A 17,966-nucleotide genomic window follows, 5' to 3' on the forward strand; every position below is an offset into this window, starting at 1 on the left:
GAAGATATAAGTTGTTTTACTTGTTTTCTGGAGAGTAAGTATTACAAAGTATTTCCGTTATCAGTATAACATGAATTATTTAAGTACTATAACAAACTATCAAAATTGCAGAACTATTTTATTACATCAAATAATTCAATTAAAAATCTAGTCTCAAATTTAATACATTATTTTACAAATTTAGAGAGAACTGTCAAATCCCCATGATGTGTGTGACCCAATACAAACCCTACAAAATATTTATAAAAACATACTATTATAAAGAATCTGCATGTAGTGTGATATTAAACTTTTCCTGCTTCATGTTCAAACTCTAATACAGTTATGTGTTGCTTAATGATGGGGATATGTTCTGAGAAATGAATTGCTAGGGGATTTTGTTGTTGTGTGAACATCACAGGGTACACAGACGGCATGGTGTACTACACACCTAGGCTATATGGTACAGTCTATTGCTCCTTGACTACTAGCCTGTACTTCATGTTATTGTACTGAATACTGTAGGCAACAGTAACACAATGGTAAGTATTTTTTATCTAAACATAGCTAAACATAGAACAGGTACAGTAAAAATACAGTATGCAAGATAAAAAGTGGTGCATAGGACAGTTACCATGAACAGAACTTGCAGGACTGGAAGTTGCTCTGGGTGGGTCAGTGAGTGAGTGGTGAGCGAATGTGAAGGCCTAGGACATTGCTGTAGGCTTCATAAACACTACACTTAGACTACATTAAATTAATAAAAGTATTTTTTTCTTTAATAATAAATGAACCTTAGCTTATCCTAATGTTTTTACTTTATAAACTTTTTCATTTTTTTAAACTTTAACTTACTGCTTTTCTGTAATAACACTGAACAACTTAAACATTGTACAGCTGTACAAAATATTTTTTCCCTATATCTTTATTCTATAAGCTTTTTAATTTTTAAGATTATTTATTTACTTTTTAAACGTCTCTATTAAAAGCTAAGACACAAGCACACACGTTAGCCTAGGCCTACACAGGGTCAGAATAATCAATACCACTGTCCTCCACCTCTACATCTTGTCCCACTGGAAGGTCTTCAGGGGCAACAACATGAATGAAAGCTGATATCTCCTATGACAACAATGTCTTCTTCTGGAATACCTCCTGAGGGACCTGTCTGAGGCTGTTTTACAGTTAAATTTTTTTTTAATAGTAGGAGTGCACTCTAAAATAACAATAAAAGTATAGTAAGTAAGTAAGTATACATACACCAGCAACATTATCATTTTCAAGTATAATATAATTACATGTGCTGGACTTTAATATGACTGGCAATACAGTAGGTTTGTTTACACCAGCATCACAACAAACAAGTGAGTAAAGCATTGTGCCATGTCATGACAATGGCTATGACATCACTAGGTGATAGGAAGTTTTCAGTTCCATTACAATCTTATAGGACCACTGTCATATATGTGGTTCATCATTTGACCCCAACATTATTATGCAGCAGATGATTATAATCTTTCTGTTTTGAAGTTCTGTTAGTAGGTACCTATACACGTAGGTTTGTTATGCCTCCTTGTTGAATTGACCCTTTTGTCATTATAAAATGTCCTTCTTTATTTCAAATAATACTCCTTTTCTTGAAGTCAGCATTATCTAATATTAATATAGACATGCAGATTTCTTATGCTTGGTGTTTTCTTCGTATCTCACTTTCCCATCCTTTTCTTTCCTAGCTGTCTATGTCTTTATATAGTACATTTTTGTATATAGCCTATAATTGGATATTGCTTTTTTATCTAGTCTGATTAACCCTTCTATTTAAAAAATTGGGTTCATTTACTTTTTTAAAAGATCAAGATGAAATGCACATAGCATACAATTAATAATTTTAAAACATACAATTCAGTGGCATTTAGTGTATTCATAATGCAACAACTCCCCTATCTACTTCCAAAATATTTTCATCACCCCAAAAGAAAACTCTGTATTCATTAAACAGTTACTCCCCATTCTCTCTCTGCTTCCAGCTGGCAACCAGTAATCTGCTTCCTGCTTCTTTATATCCAGATATTGACTATTTCTGGATATTTTATACCAATGGACTCATCCAATAGTCTTTTATGTCTGATTTCTTTCACTTAGCATAATGTTTTTGAGGTTCATCCATGTTGAAGTATGTATCAGTACCTCATTTCTTTGTATGACTAAATAATATTCCATTGTTTGTATATATAACAGTTTATTTGTATATGCCATAATTTGTTTATCCATTCATCAAATGTTGAACATTTGGGTTGTTTCCATATTTTGGCTGCATGAACAGAGCTGCTGTGAATATTCATGTATAAATATTTGTTTGAATACCTGTTTTCAATTTTTTTGGGTATGTAACTTGCAGTGGAATTTTTGAATAATACTGTTTAGTAATACTATGTTTACCTTGATGAGGAACTGCCAAATTGTTTTCCCTAGTGGCCATTCTTTATTGCTGTTTTAAGAATTCTTTAAATATTCTGGATATCTACCTCAATCTTGTTAGATATATGATTTGCAAGAATTATTCTGTTCCTCCTTTCTTTCCTTAGTTTGGGATATAAAACTTTTATTTTTCTTTTTTACCGTTCAATAGTATCTCCACTTTTGGGTTTTTACCTGTTCCTCTTTTATTTTTTAGTGGTTTATGTATACATTATAATATGCATACTTAACATGTATAATGCATTTTAAAAAATGCCACTCCATTCATATCTCTTCCATCCTTTGTGCTATTATTGTCATGCATTTCATTTCTAGATATATTAAAACCCCTGTAAAATATTGATACATTTGCTTTAAACAACTGATTTGCATAAAATTTAAAAAAGAAGAAAAATTACCTTTTATGTATACCCACATATTTACTATTTCCATGCTCTTCCTTTCTTGCTGTAAATTGATATGTCCATCTTATATTAGAAGGTGCTATTTCACCATTGTTTCTTTTTTCTTTTCTTTTTTTTTTTATTTCGGCATATTATGGGGGTACAGATTTTAAGGTTTCAATAAATGCCCATTTTCCCCCTTCCCCCCACAAGTCTGAGTCTCCAGCATGACCATCTCCCAGATGGTGCACATCTCACTCATTATATATGTATATACCCGCCCCCCTCCCCCCTGCCCAATACCCTATTACTGCAGTACCTATGTGACCACTTAGGTGCTACTCAGTTAATACCAATTTGCTGGTGAGTATATGTGGTGCTTGTTTTTCCATTCTTGGGAAACTTCACTTAATAGTATGGGTTCCAGCTCTAACCAGGAAAATAGAAGATGTGCTATATCACCATTGTTTCTTAGAGCTGAATAGTACTCCATGGTATACATATACCACATTTTATTAATCCATTCTTGGATTGATGGGCACTTGGGCTGTTTCCACAGCCTTGCAATTATGAATTGTGCTGCTATAAACATTCGAGTGCAGGTGTCTTTTTTGTAGAGTGTCATTGGATCGTTTGGATAGATGCCCTGCAATGGGATTGCTGGATCAGATGGTAGATTCACTTGTATCGCTTTAAGGCATCTCCATATTGCTTTCCGCAGAGGTTGAACTAGTTTGCAGTCCCACCAGCAGTGTAGGAGTATAGAATTTTTTTATTTCCATCTTGATTTCTTCATTTATGAAATAATCATTTAGTAGAAGGTTGTTTAATTTCGACGTTTTTGTGTAGAAATGTGAGTTTCTGTTACGGTTGATTTTTACTTTTATTCCACTGTGATCTGAGAAGATACATGGTATGATTTCTATTTTTTTAAATTTCTTGAGGTTTACTTTGTGTCCTAGGATATGGTCAATCTTAGAGATGTCCCATGAGCTGATGAAAAGAATGCATAGTCAGTGGATTTTGGGTAGAATGCTCTGTAAATGTCCGTCAGACCCAATTGTTCTAGAGTTTTATTTAAGTCCATTATTTCTTTATTAATTTTCTGTTTGGAGGATCTGTCTCGTGCCGTCAGTGGGGTGTTGAAATCTCCGGTGATTATGGAGTTGCTATTAATCCATTTGCTTAGGTCCAGTAAATCACCATTGTTTCTTAAAGCTGAGTAGTACTCCATGGTATACATATACCACATTTTATTAATCCACTCATGTATTGATGGGCACTTGGGTTGTTTCCACAACTTTGCAATTGTGAATTGTGCTGCTATAAACATTTGAATGCAGGTGTCTTTTTGTAGAGTGTCAGTTGATCTTTTGGGTAGATGCCCAGTAATGGGATTGCTGGATCAAATGGTAGATCTACTTGTATCGCTTTAAGGCATCTCCATATTGCTTTCCACAGAGGTTGAACTAGTTTGCAGTCCCATCAGCAGTGTATGAGTGTTCCTATCTCTCCACATCCATGCCAACATTTATTGTTTGGGGACTTTTTGATAAAGACCATTCTTACTGGAGATAAGTGATATCTCATTGCAGTTTTGATTTGCATTTCCCTGATGATTAGAGATGTTGAGCATTTTTTCATATGTTTATTGGCCATTATTCTGTCTTCTTTTGAAAAATTTCTGTTCATGTCCTTTGCCCACTTTTTGATAGGGTTGTTTGATTTTTTCTTGCTGATTTTCCTGAGTTCTAAATAGAATCTAGTTATTCTGAGCTGGAATAATCCTACTAAAATTTGAGATCACTAGGTTTTTGAAACCTTTTAAGAGTGATGAGGAAAGAGCTTTTGAACTTAGCTTTGTGAATAGCACCAAGATTAAAGAATATAACATTCTTTAAATCAAGGATGCTGGGTTAATTTCACAAGGAAGCCTGAAGATTCTAGGCCATAAAGCCCCTGGACCCTTTAAAACATGGTAAGTATCACTTACTTACAGGAAAGATTTCTTTTCTAGTTCTTTCATATACTAAGAAGTATATGAAGTTTTACCGAGGCCATGTATAGGAGAAGTGTATCATATTTTTATGTATAATGGAACAAATTGTGTATGCTTTGGGAGGTTTGTTGTTGGGGTTTTTTTCCCCTGTTTTTTTTTTTGTTGTTTTTTTTGTGTGTGTGTGTGTGTGTGATGTCACTTCCTCCTAAAATTTATGCTAACAATATTAAGTGTTTCTAACTTACTAGAGCTAAAGTTTAATCTATACTTTCATATTACTGCCCTGAGCTAAAAGCTACAATAGTTCCTTGAAGCCCACTGAATATGTAAAATGAGCTACCCTATATGAATTGAAACACCGAGTAAAGATAAAGTGCCCCAGATGGCCTTTCAGTGATCATAAAGCTAATTTGTGTTCTGATGTGTTTTTCCAAATATGAAAACTTTTAAAACAGAGAATACAGATTTTCTGCGACATTAAATTTCCCGCTGGAATTGAATTTAAGTTTTAAAAATAACTTACCTAAAAATACTAAAGTGTCTGTCTCATGAAGAGATTTAGTGTATTCTAGTTAGAAAAATCCAACTGGGCAGTCATTACATTGCAAAAATGTTTGGGTTAAGAAGAGATACATCTGAAAGTATTAATAGATGCCTGAAGAAGGAATACTTTTTCCATAAAGTGTTTGTATGAATATTCACAGATTATGTTGTTTGCCTCGGAAATGCAGGTTATTCTCTGACTGTCCTTTGTTGTGCTATGGAATTTTCATGTCAAAAATCTTCCATTTTTGCAAATGTGGAATATACATTGCACTGTTGAATTTGAAAACGGAATGTATCTTACTCAAGTTCATTTTTCAACTTTGAGAATCTTTTCTGATATTTTTTGCATTAATAATTTCATTTTCATTATCAAATGAAAATGTCCTTTCTTACAACAATCTTCAGATTCTTTCTTGAGTGGCCCTCAAATTACTGTCTGATTTTCTAACTATTTTAATCAAATGGACTCCAGAAGAAGGATCACGGTGGTCTGAACGCTGGTGACACGTATGAGTCCTTCTGCTTGTTCTGCACAGGCCTCTCCACACCCCTCTAACCTGCTCTCTTTGCTGAGAACTGTGAGGGATGCCAGTCTGTGGATTGCAAAGTATTTGCACAAAAGTATCTATTTTGGTCCTTACAAAAAAAGCCCTCTTTTTGCCAACAGGGACTTGAGGCTCAGAGATACGAAATGAGGTGAGAGGACTAAGACCTCTAGCCAGATTTTCCAACAACAAACTCTATGCTTTTCCTCACATGCCCTGTTTCCCAGAACTGACTGTCTGACCCAGATAGGCCTACCTGGTCATTAGGAAACCCACGCTGGAAAGACACTAGCCCAGTGTCCCTCGCTGTGTGGCAGGTGCAGGGGGACACCACTAGTGGAGAGGGCTGGTCTCCTTCGTGTCCCTCCTCCTCCCATGAGAACTCCCAGCTCCATGCTGCAGGGTCAAAGGTGGGGAAAAGCAGAATGTCCTTAGAATTAAAGTAGGTGGTCTTTGGTTTCTTTCTCCCCATCGTATTCATCCCTTCTTCCTTCTGATTCCCTTTAGTAGTGACAACAGTAATTACTATGATCACCACCATTTACTGAGTACCTAATATGTGTGTATTTGCCCAATTTTGCTAATTGATATGCAGTAGTCCCCCCTTACCAGCAGTTTCATTTTCCATGGTTTCAGTTATCCTAGGTGGCCTAAAACTATTAAATGGAAAATTCCATAAATAAACAATCCATAAATTTTAAATCGCATGTCATTTTGAGTATGAGCATCATGATAAAATCTCATGGACCTGCTGGTCATTGCTGAGTCCAAGTCCCTTGTTTCCTCTGCTACTTGTACTGAATCAGCTCACCATGTTTTTCTTATATAATACCTCTGCTTTGCTTATTTGTTTCCTTGAACAGATTGAGTTAGTTTACATCTCTGTCCTCACACATGAATTGTAAGATCTGTTTATATGCTTGCTTACAGCAGTGTTTGTAAGAACTTGATAAATATTTAAATGGTTTAATCTACTTGCTACACACTTAAGTGTTCTTGGAGTAGTATTTATAATAAGCAGAATTATCCAAAAATGTGATGGATATTCGAAGTGCTTTATTTTCTTTTTTAAATTCAGTGTAGACTTAACTCTTTTTTTGTTAATAATTTCAAGCACCCAAATCAGACATTCTCAGATAACAATTTTTTTGTCTTTATGTTCTGGTAATAGAGTAGGGGTTTATTGGCACTATTTCTAACTTCAGTATGTGACATTAAAGCAAAGGGAATGGACTATGTTTCAACCTTTCTTCTGCTTGTCTCTGATTCTGTGTCTCTCAATCCATATGCCTCCTTTGGTCCTCAGATTGATGACAATTTTATTTTAACCTGTGACTATACGTGACTTTAAGCATAGTTCTCTTTGTGAAGAATAATTGAGCTGTAATGTGGTCCATCTTTTTGATGAAAGCTATCCTACAATTTGGAATCACAGTTTTTTGTTTTGTTTTGTTTTGTTTTTTTGTATTTTCAAATGTAGGAAGCTAAAGCAGAAACTAAAAACAGTTATGTGCAAGAATAATTTCTTGGAATATTACATTCTTAATTTGATTGAAGCTGAAGTAATCAGGTTGATTGCATTAAACCAGAACTAATAGTTCCGAACCAGTTTGGCTAATATGTTAGAAGTAATTTGAGAGTAATATAGCACTAGCCAGGCTATGGTACAGTCATTTCAATTCTTGTTCTAATTGGCTAACCCAGGCATGCATGGTGTATGAATAATTTAGTTTCTGTCTCATGGCACCATTCAGTTGTATTAATAAGTATTTTTACCAGCAGAGTTAGACATAGGGTTTATCAATGTAAATTTCACTTATGATGCCCAAACACTAGTTTTAATTTCCTTCTGTGAGTGCTGGCCCCATCTTCTTTTCTGTCTTTAGATTAGGTATATTTAGACACATTTGTTGTTGTTGTTAGCACAAAGTTCTGTTGTAAAACAATAGCCGCTAATACTTACTGAGCGCTATAGTACTTCCTAAGATTGGTATATTATACCACTCAGATGGGGACACTAAAGCTTAGAAAGGTTGAGAAAGTTGCTGCAGTTTATGCAGCCAGCAAGGGCAGAAGAACTTTCAAATTCTGGTCTGTCTGAATTCAAAACCTGGGGTTGCAGTGACAGTGTTATTTTGCCTCCAGATGCAGGTTGGAGTGTAGCTTCTGCTTTCTATCATATTGCCTACTGTCTGGAACTTTGGTTTCAGGAGTTCTGTACTTACTTGTACTAAGCACCAATATTAAGATTTTCTATGTGGTGAGAATTTCTATAACCACATTGTTCCATAAATAGTAGGAGAGGCCCAACTATTTAGCTCAACTTTGTTGAATTCTATCTCTATGCACCCATACCAAAGAGCACTTTAGCTACAGGACAGAATTTATTCAGAAAAAGTATCAGCAATACAGCAACCTAAGATTATATTACCAAGAAAAACATTTTAGTAGGAAAGGTGGCAGGCCTGTGTAAACTCTGGAGTAACTTCCTGTGGCGATGTGAATGTTTATGGCAGCACCAGAGGGGAGAAAAGCTGTTGCAGGTTGTCGTGGGGGGTTGGGGGGGCAAAATACCAGAAGGCAGGTTAAGTTGTTTCTGATTATAGTATATATGGCAGTCAGAATTTTGGTTCCCATGTTCTTTGGCTCTTTTTTTACTCCTATGAATATGCTACGCTCCATGGCAAAAAAGGATTGTGCAAATGTAATTAAGGTTATTAATCAGCTGACCTGAAAATAGGGAGATTAGTCTGGTTTATCCAAGTAGGCTTATTTTAAGTCATCTGAGCCTTTTAAAGCAAACATTTTTCTCCTGCTGGTAAGTAGGGGGGAAGCCAGAAATTCCAATCATGAAAGGGTTGTGATGGGCCCTTGCTGACTGGGAGATGAAGAGGGCCACAGTTAAGGAAAGAGGAACCTCACTTCCACAGCTCCCGGGAGCCGGATTCTGCCAACAACATGAATAAGCTTGGAGACAGAATCTTTCCCAGGGCTTCCAGAGAAGAACTTAGCCCAAACAACATCATGATCTCAGCTTGTGTGGTCTCGGGCAGAGGCTCTACCGAGCCACATGGTGCCTGCACTTCTGACTCATGAAACTGGGAGACAGTAACTGGGTCTTGTTTTATTTAAGTCATTAAGTAATTACCATTTATGGTAATTTGTTATGGCAGAAATAGAAAACTAGTGTAGTACATATTAGTTCAGTTTTTTTTTTTTCATATGATCCCTGTAGGAATTTTCAAAAGAAAAACATTGCTTATTCTGAATAGTGAATAATTTATTACAATATTTGTTGTACCAGCTCATTAAGTGTTTTAGGGGGTACAAATGGGTATAACACATTACCAACACTGTTTCAAAGTCACAGTCTTTCCAATACAAATTCAATGTGCTTCAGGGCTGTCTGGTTAATGCTAGTTTAAATCTAGGAGCACATACGATCTCTTTTCCTCAGGATCTCACTTCAATGGCAAAATTCGATCTGTTTTAAACACCAGATGATTAGATTATCTTTTTCTTTAAGTCTAATCACTGAATCAGTACTGTATATTACTAATCACAATAAAATATTTATTTTGCAAGATAGTAATGATGAGTTGCTTAAGAAATGTAAGGTAAACTAGCTGGATTTAATCTGTTGGTTTGCCCCCAGTATATACATGCTTCACTAATTAGAACAGCATTTCATGGTGATACTAGTAACTAGCTCTAAGGGAAATTGGTAAGGAGTGTTAGTGATAAAAAAGTAGATACTGAGTTCAAAATTGAATATGAATTTGGAATTTGAAAAATCAAATTGGAGGTGTGGGGAGTTTTTATTTTTATTTTCTCCTTTTTGTTGCAGATTAATCTTAAGGATATTGGTGAAATCTATAAAATACGCATTGGACATGACAATAGCGGAAAGGATCCTGGGTGGTATCTGGAAGAAGTTAGACTTGAAAATATAGCCACACATGAGCTGCTTTGTTTAACTGTTGATTCCTGGATAGCTGAGAATGAACATGATGGAGATTTATGGAAAGAAATGCCCATTGTGAGAACTAAGAAAGCACCTTTACCAGGTATATAATTTTATTTTTTCTGATATGTGTTAATAATTAAAAGAATTAAGATAATTGAGATGATTTATAAGAAGAGCTATCATCCTTTCCTGTAAAAGGCCAAACAGTGGATACCTTATGCTTTGTGGGCTGTAGAGTCTCTGTCAAAACTCTCAACTCTGCCACTGTCAAGGGGCAACGGGCATGGCTGTGTGCCAATAAAACTTGATTTGTGGACACTGAAATTAGAGTCTCATATGACTTTTATTTGTCAAGAAATAGTATTATGCTTTTGATTTTTTAAAAATCATTAAGAAAAATAAAAGCATTCTAACTCGCGGACTGTACAAAAACAGGTGGCCAGCAGATTTGGCCCACGGGCCATAACGCTCCAGATCCTCATGGCCCTTCCTAGTTGTCCTGTGGTCACGTGAGGGTGGCAGTGGTGTCTAGGGATGTCCAGAAGATGCCAAAGTGGAGAAGATGGAAGAGCCCTAAGAGACTTAGAAGCCTGGTTCTGCCCTGCATATCCTAGGATCTGTCTATCCTATTCACACAGTTGCTACTCTGTTACGAAGCAATTCTACTTTTAAAAAATGATGCTTAGAAGAGTTGTGAAATCCATGTTACCAATAAGAAACAGAAGAAATCTTATTGGCCTACTACATTATTAATAGCTATTTCTCAATTTGTAGCATGGCTGCATTATTTTTAAATGAACTTTATTTAAACTCTATTAGACAACCATTTCGTATTTCTTTCAATTGCCTCTTATGTGATGTATGCACAAGTTGTTATGTGCAAAAAATGTGGAAGGCAGTTGTGTGAGTTTTTTAAAAAATCTGATACAAAAGAAACTGCACTGCATCTTAAATGAACTATTGATTTTGGGTTCATTTAACTTGAGCAGCAGTAAAGGCTCAGCATGTCTCCCCTGCATCTTTCTGTTCATTCTTTCTCCACCTAACTAATGAAACTTTAGCCATTAGCATTTCCCATTTAAAGGGGTAATTTCTTCGTGGAAGCACATCAACCATTTCTTAAGGCATTTTCTCCAACAAAATAATATAATGTAATAATGATACACAGAGCTAATGTGGTCCAGTTTTCTCATTTTTCTCAGGCTCTGATAAGTCAATACAGCTGCCCCTTTCCCCCAGATTGAATATTTTCTCACTTAGGGGGAAATGACACTCCACTGTTCAGGAATTAACTAGAGACCAAAACTCACTGGTGAACAAGAAGCAGTTGGAGCGTGTTGAGTATCACATTTTGGAAAATCATTCTTGGTGCCACCCAGAGGTTCATTTACTATTCCTATGACATTATTTACTAATCCCATAGCAGATTCAAACCAATGAATTGATGCTTCTTTGGTTTGGGTTTGAGAAGAGTAAGGCAGTATTGACCTTCAATATTTTGGGATCATCTGTCAATCTGTCAAAGCATTCTGAAGCCAACCCAGAAAAGAACACAAGAAGTGATGAAGAGAAAGTTTTTATTATAATTAAGCTATTAATACTTATCTTGGAGTTGCCAGGCTAGATAGAGTCCTAAGGACACACTTGAGGGTTGTATAATTTTTAATTTAGTATCACAAAAAGAGTGATTTTCCATGCAGTTGGCACTTACATTTTGAGCTAATTAATTTTGTGACTTTGCCTCTTCCTTTCAAAAGATTACTGGAATGTTTTCAAAAGAAAAGAGTTTTTGAGACTGTTAGTTTATAAGTCCTCGTTGTTTGGGGGCTGGGCTAGATTGCGGGTGGGATCAAAGTGATCTCCTCCCAGAGGCCAGCACTGCTAAGTTGAGCTTGTTCCACACCTTCCTCTGATTTATTCACTGACTGCCATGTTGGCAGGGAGAGGCTGAGCACCCTTGGTTTGTTGTCCGTAAGAGTCTTTAGTTAATGGCCTGGCAGGGATGCCCAGGGCTGGTAAGAATGCCGACTCAGCTCCCAGCAGCCTCCTCACAGGTTCAGCATCTCTCCAGGAGAGATGGATGATAACGGGAGGTGAGTTTGAGGCCACATGTATGGCTGAATAAATGTTTGATGCCAGACTTTGGCAAGTGGGCAGGAGGTTTGCTTAGTGGTTTACTTCAAATCCAGAAATAACTATCTGAGAATGCATGAAAAAGTAACATCATAACTGAAAGGTGTCTACTTCAAAATATTTGCATTTATCAAACTTTAAGTAGTGAGAAAACAAGCTTGCTGATTTTTGATTTTCTGTGTCTTCTGAAATGTATTCTGATACAAGTTTTACAGCAAGTTTTAGATGATAACAACTAAGCTAAGTTGAAAAAAAAAAACAAGCTTTTTTAATGCTTTAGCTTTTATCACAATACCTGTCCATGTTCCAGGGGAAAATGTGGGCTTTGGAGGGAGAAAGGCCCTTTCATCCATGAGAGGACTGCAGCTCAGATAAGCAGAGACTGGTTTCAGATCCAGGTCTCCCTCACTGGCTTTGTGAATTGGGCAAGTGACATAGGTTTTCTGAGTCACAGTTGCTTTGTTTATGAAATGGGGCATATAATATCTTTTATCAGAATTATCACTGTATAATTCACCACCCAAACCAGGAATTTTTTGAGAGTGAAGAAGGGCTCTGGGAATAATTGTACCAGGACAGCAGGTGTCAATGGGAACCATTCCAGGCAAACCAGAGCCATGAGCATCCCATGGGGTTTCCATCAGGAGCATGTGAGAGCATGGGGATAAGGTATTTGTCACACAGAAGGCACTCGGTTCACACTAAGTTAATTCCCTTGCCCTCCTTTCTTTAAAGCATTTAGCTGCTATCATGAGAACATCGGTCTCACAGAGTGCTGTGGGATTAGTACAGGCTATTCTCAACCCTGCAGCCAGAGTGACCATCTTAAAATGCCAGTCAGATTATGTCATTCCTTTGCTTAAGACTCTAGAAAGGTTTCCTAACTTACTAAGTATAAAAGCCAGTCATAGCAATGTCCTACAAGGCCCTACTTGTGTCCTGCCCCCTCCCCCACTTCACCCTCAGTGCTCCCTGGTGGCCCAGGTGTGCTGTCCCCACGGCCTCCAGGCCCTGCCGATTCTCCCCTGTCTGCTGTTGTAGCGCCCGCCCCAGGCCTCTGCATGGCTCCTTCGCCTTTGGTCCATAGCTCCTTCGTTTGTTCCGAGGGACCTTTTCTGTGATGCCTTCCTGGCAACTTTCTGTGAAATTGCAGGAAATCCCACTCCCTTCTCCACCGTGGCCAGGACTCTTTTTCTCTCTACAGCTCACAGGTACTTCTTTTCAGAAATAAGATACATATTTTCAACCAAGAGGCACATGAGGATTCAGCCCAAACCGCCACTGTACACGGTCTTGGATCACAAACCGTCAGCACAGCCTGGAACTGAACTGTCTGCACATGTGTGACACCGAGTCTCATTTACCATCTGCTCCTGAGAGCTGATGTCTTTGGGCCATTTGTATCGTCATGATCGCGCCACAGTGAGTGCTGAGAAAGCTTAATTCTTGGAGACCTGAGAGAAAGCACTAAAACAGTTCATTAATTATATCAAAGGGAATATTCAGCCCAGGGCTTTATGTTTGGAAAGTTCAGCCAGAGGTCCCAGGTGTCTGCGCCCATCCGTGCTCGAGTCCTGCCGGTAGTACCCGTGCACGGAGGGGCCAGCTCACCCAAGGCGTTCCCAGGGCAAAGGCATATTCTGTATTATTTAATACCTACGCCCGTTTGAGCTTCACCACTAAAGCTCAGGGACTATGGAAGTCCCCCAAACACAAACAATTCCATTTTTTTTTTTTCTGATTAGGAACATGTCCAGAAAACAATACCTACGTTCACTGAAAACACTGGACGCACTGTGACAAGGATGGAGCATAAATGAAGAGTTCATGGCGTTCTAGCCTCTGCTCGAACTTTGTGATTATCTGGTTATGCCACCCAAGGTAGACGGACCCTGAATTGCGTCCAGAGCTTGTTTCCCAGCCTGACAGGAAGGGATGACTTGTCTGCCAGAGAAAGGCGAGAGGCTGCTGGCCCAGAGAGCCTTCCTTCCAACCCCCTTCTCTAAATTGGAGAGCTAAACATAGCATTCGAAAGGGCCTGGGGGGGGGGGATGTTCCAGTTAGGGCCTTACTTAAGAGATAAGGTCCCATGAGTTTCACTGGATGGAAGGGTCTTCACCCCTAACTCAGGGCACGGAGTCCTGTGTGTGCGCGTGCATGCGCGTGTGCGTGCGCGTGTGCGTGCGTGCGTGCGCGTGTGCGTGCGTGCGTGTGCGCGTGCGTGCGTGTGCGTGCGCGTGTGTGCGCGCGCGCGCATAGGGCAAGTCTCTCCAGCTTGAGTCCGGCAGGTAGTTTCCCAGTGAAATCTGAACTATGTACCTTGTCAGAAGAATAGAAGTCTACAACATTATGGATATAGCTGGAAGAACGATACTTTTATTTGATAAATGGAGGATTTTTTCAGAGAAGATTGAGAAATCTCGGACGGTTTGGACTGAAGGAGAAGGAGGACGAGGAGGCATTTAAATGGGCGCTGTCAGGAGGAGCTTGTCGCACAGCGTCTGGCATGAGGGACTAACGATCCAGGTCCCTTCTTCAATCACTCCGTGCACTGGGGCATGGCGCTCCTGTGAGAGGCTGAGAGCCTGGGAAGCTAAACCGTATTGTCCATTTCACTGGCAAATGTGGACACAAGACTAGGAGACAGAGCCAAGGGGCCAGAAGCTGGGTGGACCCTGAAGTGGAATGGTGAACACAAGCAGCGTTAGGAACGAAGAGACAAGTCCCAGCGACCACTGCAGAGAAGCCGCTTTGGGGCTGGGTTGCACGGTGCCTGGGAAGGCAGGCCTGGTTAAAGGCACCGTTCTGGGCGAAGAGCAGCTACAGCACTGGTTCAGACTTGAGGAGTTCCTGGAGCGGCCAGCAGAGAGAGAACAGTGCACAGCACGTGTTGCTGGCTGGATGGACAAGCATCCGTTTATTCAGTAGATACTACAGTGCTAGGAGCTAAGGGTTCCAACCTGAGAAAGATGTGAGCCCTGCCCTTAGGGAACGTGGGACTTACGATCAGGAGAGCAGATGAGCAAGCCCTGCAGGAGTACCCTTCGTGACAGGGTGCAGCCTGAGCTATGGACACAGTCATTGCTTAATGGATCACGGATAATTCCAGGTGACCTTAGTAACAGAATTGTGACATATTCTTCTATGCTTTATTCAAGACCACCTTAAATTAAGGCGATTGCTTCCAGAATAAAGGCATTTCTCTGGCAATGGCTGCCTAAATCTAGGAGGAAAATTGCCTGGCTACACTAATGTATTAGCAAGTCCTAAACTGGCAAACGCAGACTGTGGGAAGGCAGCAGCCTCCTCCTGTGCACACTGACCTCTGGGGCCAACAGTATTTGGTCCTCAGTACCTCTTTATTCATGTTCAATCTTGATGTCTTGGGCTGGGTTAGCAGTGGCCCTTTCATCCTGAAACATATACTCCTAATGCTCTGTGCATGACTACACACGCATAGAAGTCTGAAGGGCAAGGACTCAATTCAGTTCTACAGATAAACTTCTGATTTCTAAATATTTGAACCACTCCATTCCAGCTAGCATCGTGAAGGGCTGTTCTCACCACCCCATGTCAGCAGCCTTTGTTCTACCTTGGGTGATCAGAAATGGGCCACCAAGAAGGAAAATCTTCTTGACCTGAGTGGATCTTAGGAGGTAATCCTTCAAATGGAATCTACATTAAAATCACAGAACTATTATATATATAATATATTTTATAAATAGTTAATTGGCTTTAATTCCTTCATACATTCATTTAAAAAACAGACAAGCCTTATGCATGTGATAATTTTCCTAGATACTGTCCTGGTTATTACTATATCTACATTGTTTTTACTGTCATGTAGTAGACTTAAATCTTAACTTTGAAGGGTGCAGAAATGTAACTTTTTTCATTCTCCATACTGATTAAAATAAACATCCCTCCGTAGGAAACTTTTTGGGGTGATGGAAATATTCTCTATCTTGATTGTGGTGATAGTTCCAAGACTGTAAACATTTGGTAAAACTCATCAAACTGTATACCCTAAAAGAGTGAATTTTGTTCCACGTAAATTATACTTCAGATGAACTGGACTTCAAAATAATCTAAGCTGTTATTTCGACTGTTGGTAGAAATCCTAATCATTTTTACTCAGAATCTAAGCTCAGTCGCTTCCAGTATAAAGCTTGGTTTCTTTTGGTCTAAAACTGTTGAATTCAGGATTCTTCTCATTCTGCCCCCTTTCCTTCTCCATGGGGATATCTTCGTTCCTGTATACCATCTTCATCTGTGGAGAGGGAGCCCTGCTGTTCTCTCTGGCCTCCCCTGAGCTATCTCATTCCATTTGCCTTTGGGGGTCACCTCCTCCCTTGTAACAACTGCTGGGGGAAACACATGTCACACATGGATGGCTTTGATTCCCAGGCCCACAGACTCTGCATTAACTTTGTCAAAACACAAAAAAATTTGTCCCTTTGGGGCTACCACCCTGATCTCAGCCACTTCCATATTTCTCTTGGCAATGGGAGGTGAGAGTTGAGGAGGGAACTCTGCCGCCTCCCCCATACCCCTTCTGGCTGCTTGGGACAGTAGTATGTGGCCTCGGGCTGCCCCCAAGACTCAGCCCTCAGCCCTTGCTGGTATGTCATTCGCGCCTAAGTCAGACGCACAGAGAGAGGGAAGGAGGCAGAGAGATTGAAAGAAAAGGAAAGGAACTTCTTTTTCAAATGCCCTTTTTTTTTAAAAAAAAATAGACTTTTTCAATATGTCTTACAATTAAAAGTCATGTTTTTCACAAGTGATATTTCTCCAAAGATTCATTCAGTCTGTTCCAGAAATCAATGAACTTTTTATTCTAAGCCTTACTCAGAACTGCCTTCCCCCAAGCAGTAAGAGTCACTTCCTGGAGGCCCCAGGGCCCTCAGGGCAAAAAGGAAAAATGCAGGCAATAAAAGTCTCAGTTACAATCTCATAATAGTATCCTGGTATGTTTGCCAGAATTGTGATGGATAATAATGATCTTTTGACAGATTGGATTCTAGTTCTGAATGGTAGAAAGCAGGGCTTTACTCTGGCTGCCTTGTTCTTACATCGTGTAATCCCTGCACTGCCCTGGGGGGTGGGGTGGGAGGGCAGTGAGGCCCTGGGAACGGGCTCAGCAGTTTCTCTCCTGAGAGCTGTACTTGGTCTCCTCCCAGCTGCTGGAGCCCCTGTACTCGCCTCTGATTCCTGGTGGCTCTCACAGGCCTGTGGCCCTATCCAAACTGTTACCATTCATTAGGCTGTAATGGCCCTTCACACTTTCATGCTACCACTGCCCGTTTCCTGGCTCTGCCCTGGGGTGAGTGAGTGAGGTCCACTCCCTGGGGACAGAGTGTTGCCCACACTGTTCAGGGCTCCACCACCTGCTGGCACAGTGCTGGGCCCTTGGGAAAGAGTTGCAGAATGAATCTAACAGCTGCTGCTTCTCCTCTCTGCTAATCTACTCTCGTTTCCACTACTTCTGTGTCTTTGGCCACTACTGTAAAATACAAAAACAATTTTGATTTAATTTGCTCTTAATTTTAACAGTTTTTCCCACAACACAAAAGTACATGTGATTGTTCTCTCTCCTTCCCCTCCTTCATCTTTCTTGCCTTCTCCCTCCTCTCTCTTGCCTTCTCCCTCCTGTTGTAGTTTTGTCCTCATTTCTCCCTGTCCCACATATCTGAGGGCTTAGACATCTGGTGCAGACATCCTTAGCATTAAATTCAGGGTAGCACAGGTGAGGAGTGAGTGAGGATCTAAGGAAGCAGGTAGAACTGACCAGCCTCAGGCCATTTCCACCTGCTTTTGTACCTTCTCCCTGAGTATGGAGGCTCATGGGCACCTTGGATTCTAAGGAGCACCTCCTCCTATCCACTTCCTCCTGGCACCTGGGACCATGATCCAAAAGGAGTGCTTGTAGGAGTGGT

General features: G+C 39.6%; 2 protein-coding genes across 2 annotated transcripts in view; both read left to right on the top strand.

The window, feature by feature from the left end:
• Positions 1-10,323, top strand: part of LOC142871954 (lipoxygenase homology domain-containing protein 1-like) — a 63,475-nt gene extending 53,152 nt beyond the window's left edge. Inside the window, exon 3 of the mRNA XM_076005301.1 lies at positions 9,778-10,323. Within this exon, the coding sequence (XP_075861416.1) occupies positions 9,778-10,005 (228 nt within the window). The 3' untranslated portion in view covers positions 10,006-10,323. The remainder of the gene's footprint in view (positions 1-9,777) is intronic.
• Positions 10,324-15,048: 4,725 nt separating this feature from the next.
• Positions 15,049-17,966, top strand: part of LOC105859457 (lipoxygenase homology domain-containing protein 1-like) — a 31,118-nt gene continuing 28,200 nt past the window's right edge. Inside the window, exon 1 of the mRNA XM_076005347.1 lies at positions 15,049-15,139. Within this exon, the coding sequence (XP_075861462.1) occupies positions 15,049-15,139 (91 nt within the window). The remainder of the gene's footprint in view (positions 15,140-17,966) is intronic.

The sequence above is a fragment of the Microcebus murinus genome, chromosome 7 (genome assembly GCF_040939455.1).
Source record: "Microcebus murinus isolate Inina chromosome 7, M.murinus_Inina_mat1.0, whole genome shotgun sequence".
NCBI lineage: Eukaryota > Metazoa > Chordata > Mammalia > Primates > Cheirogaleidae > Microcebus > Microcebus murinus.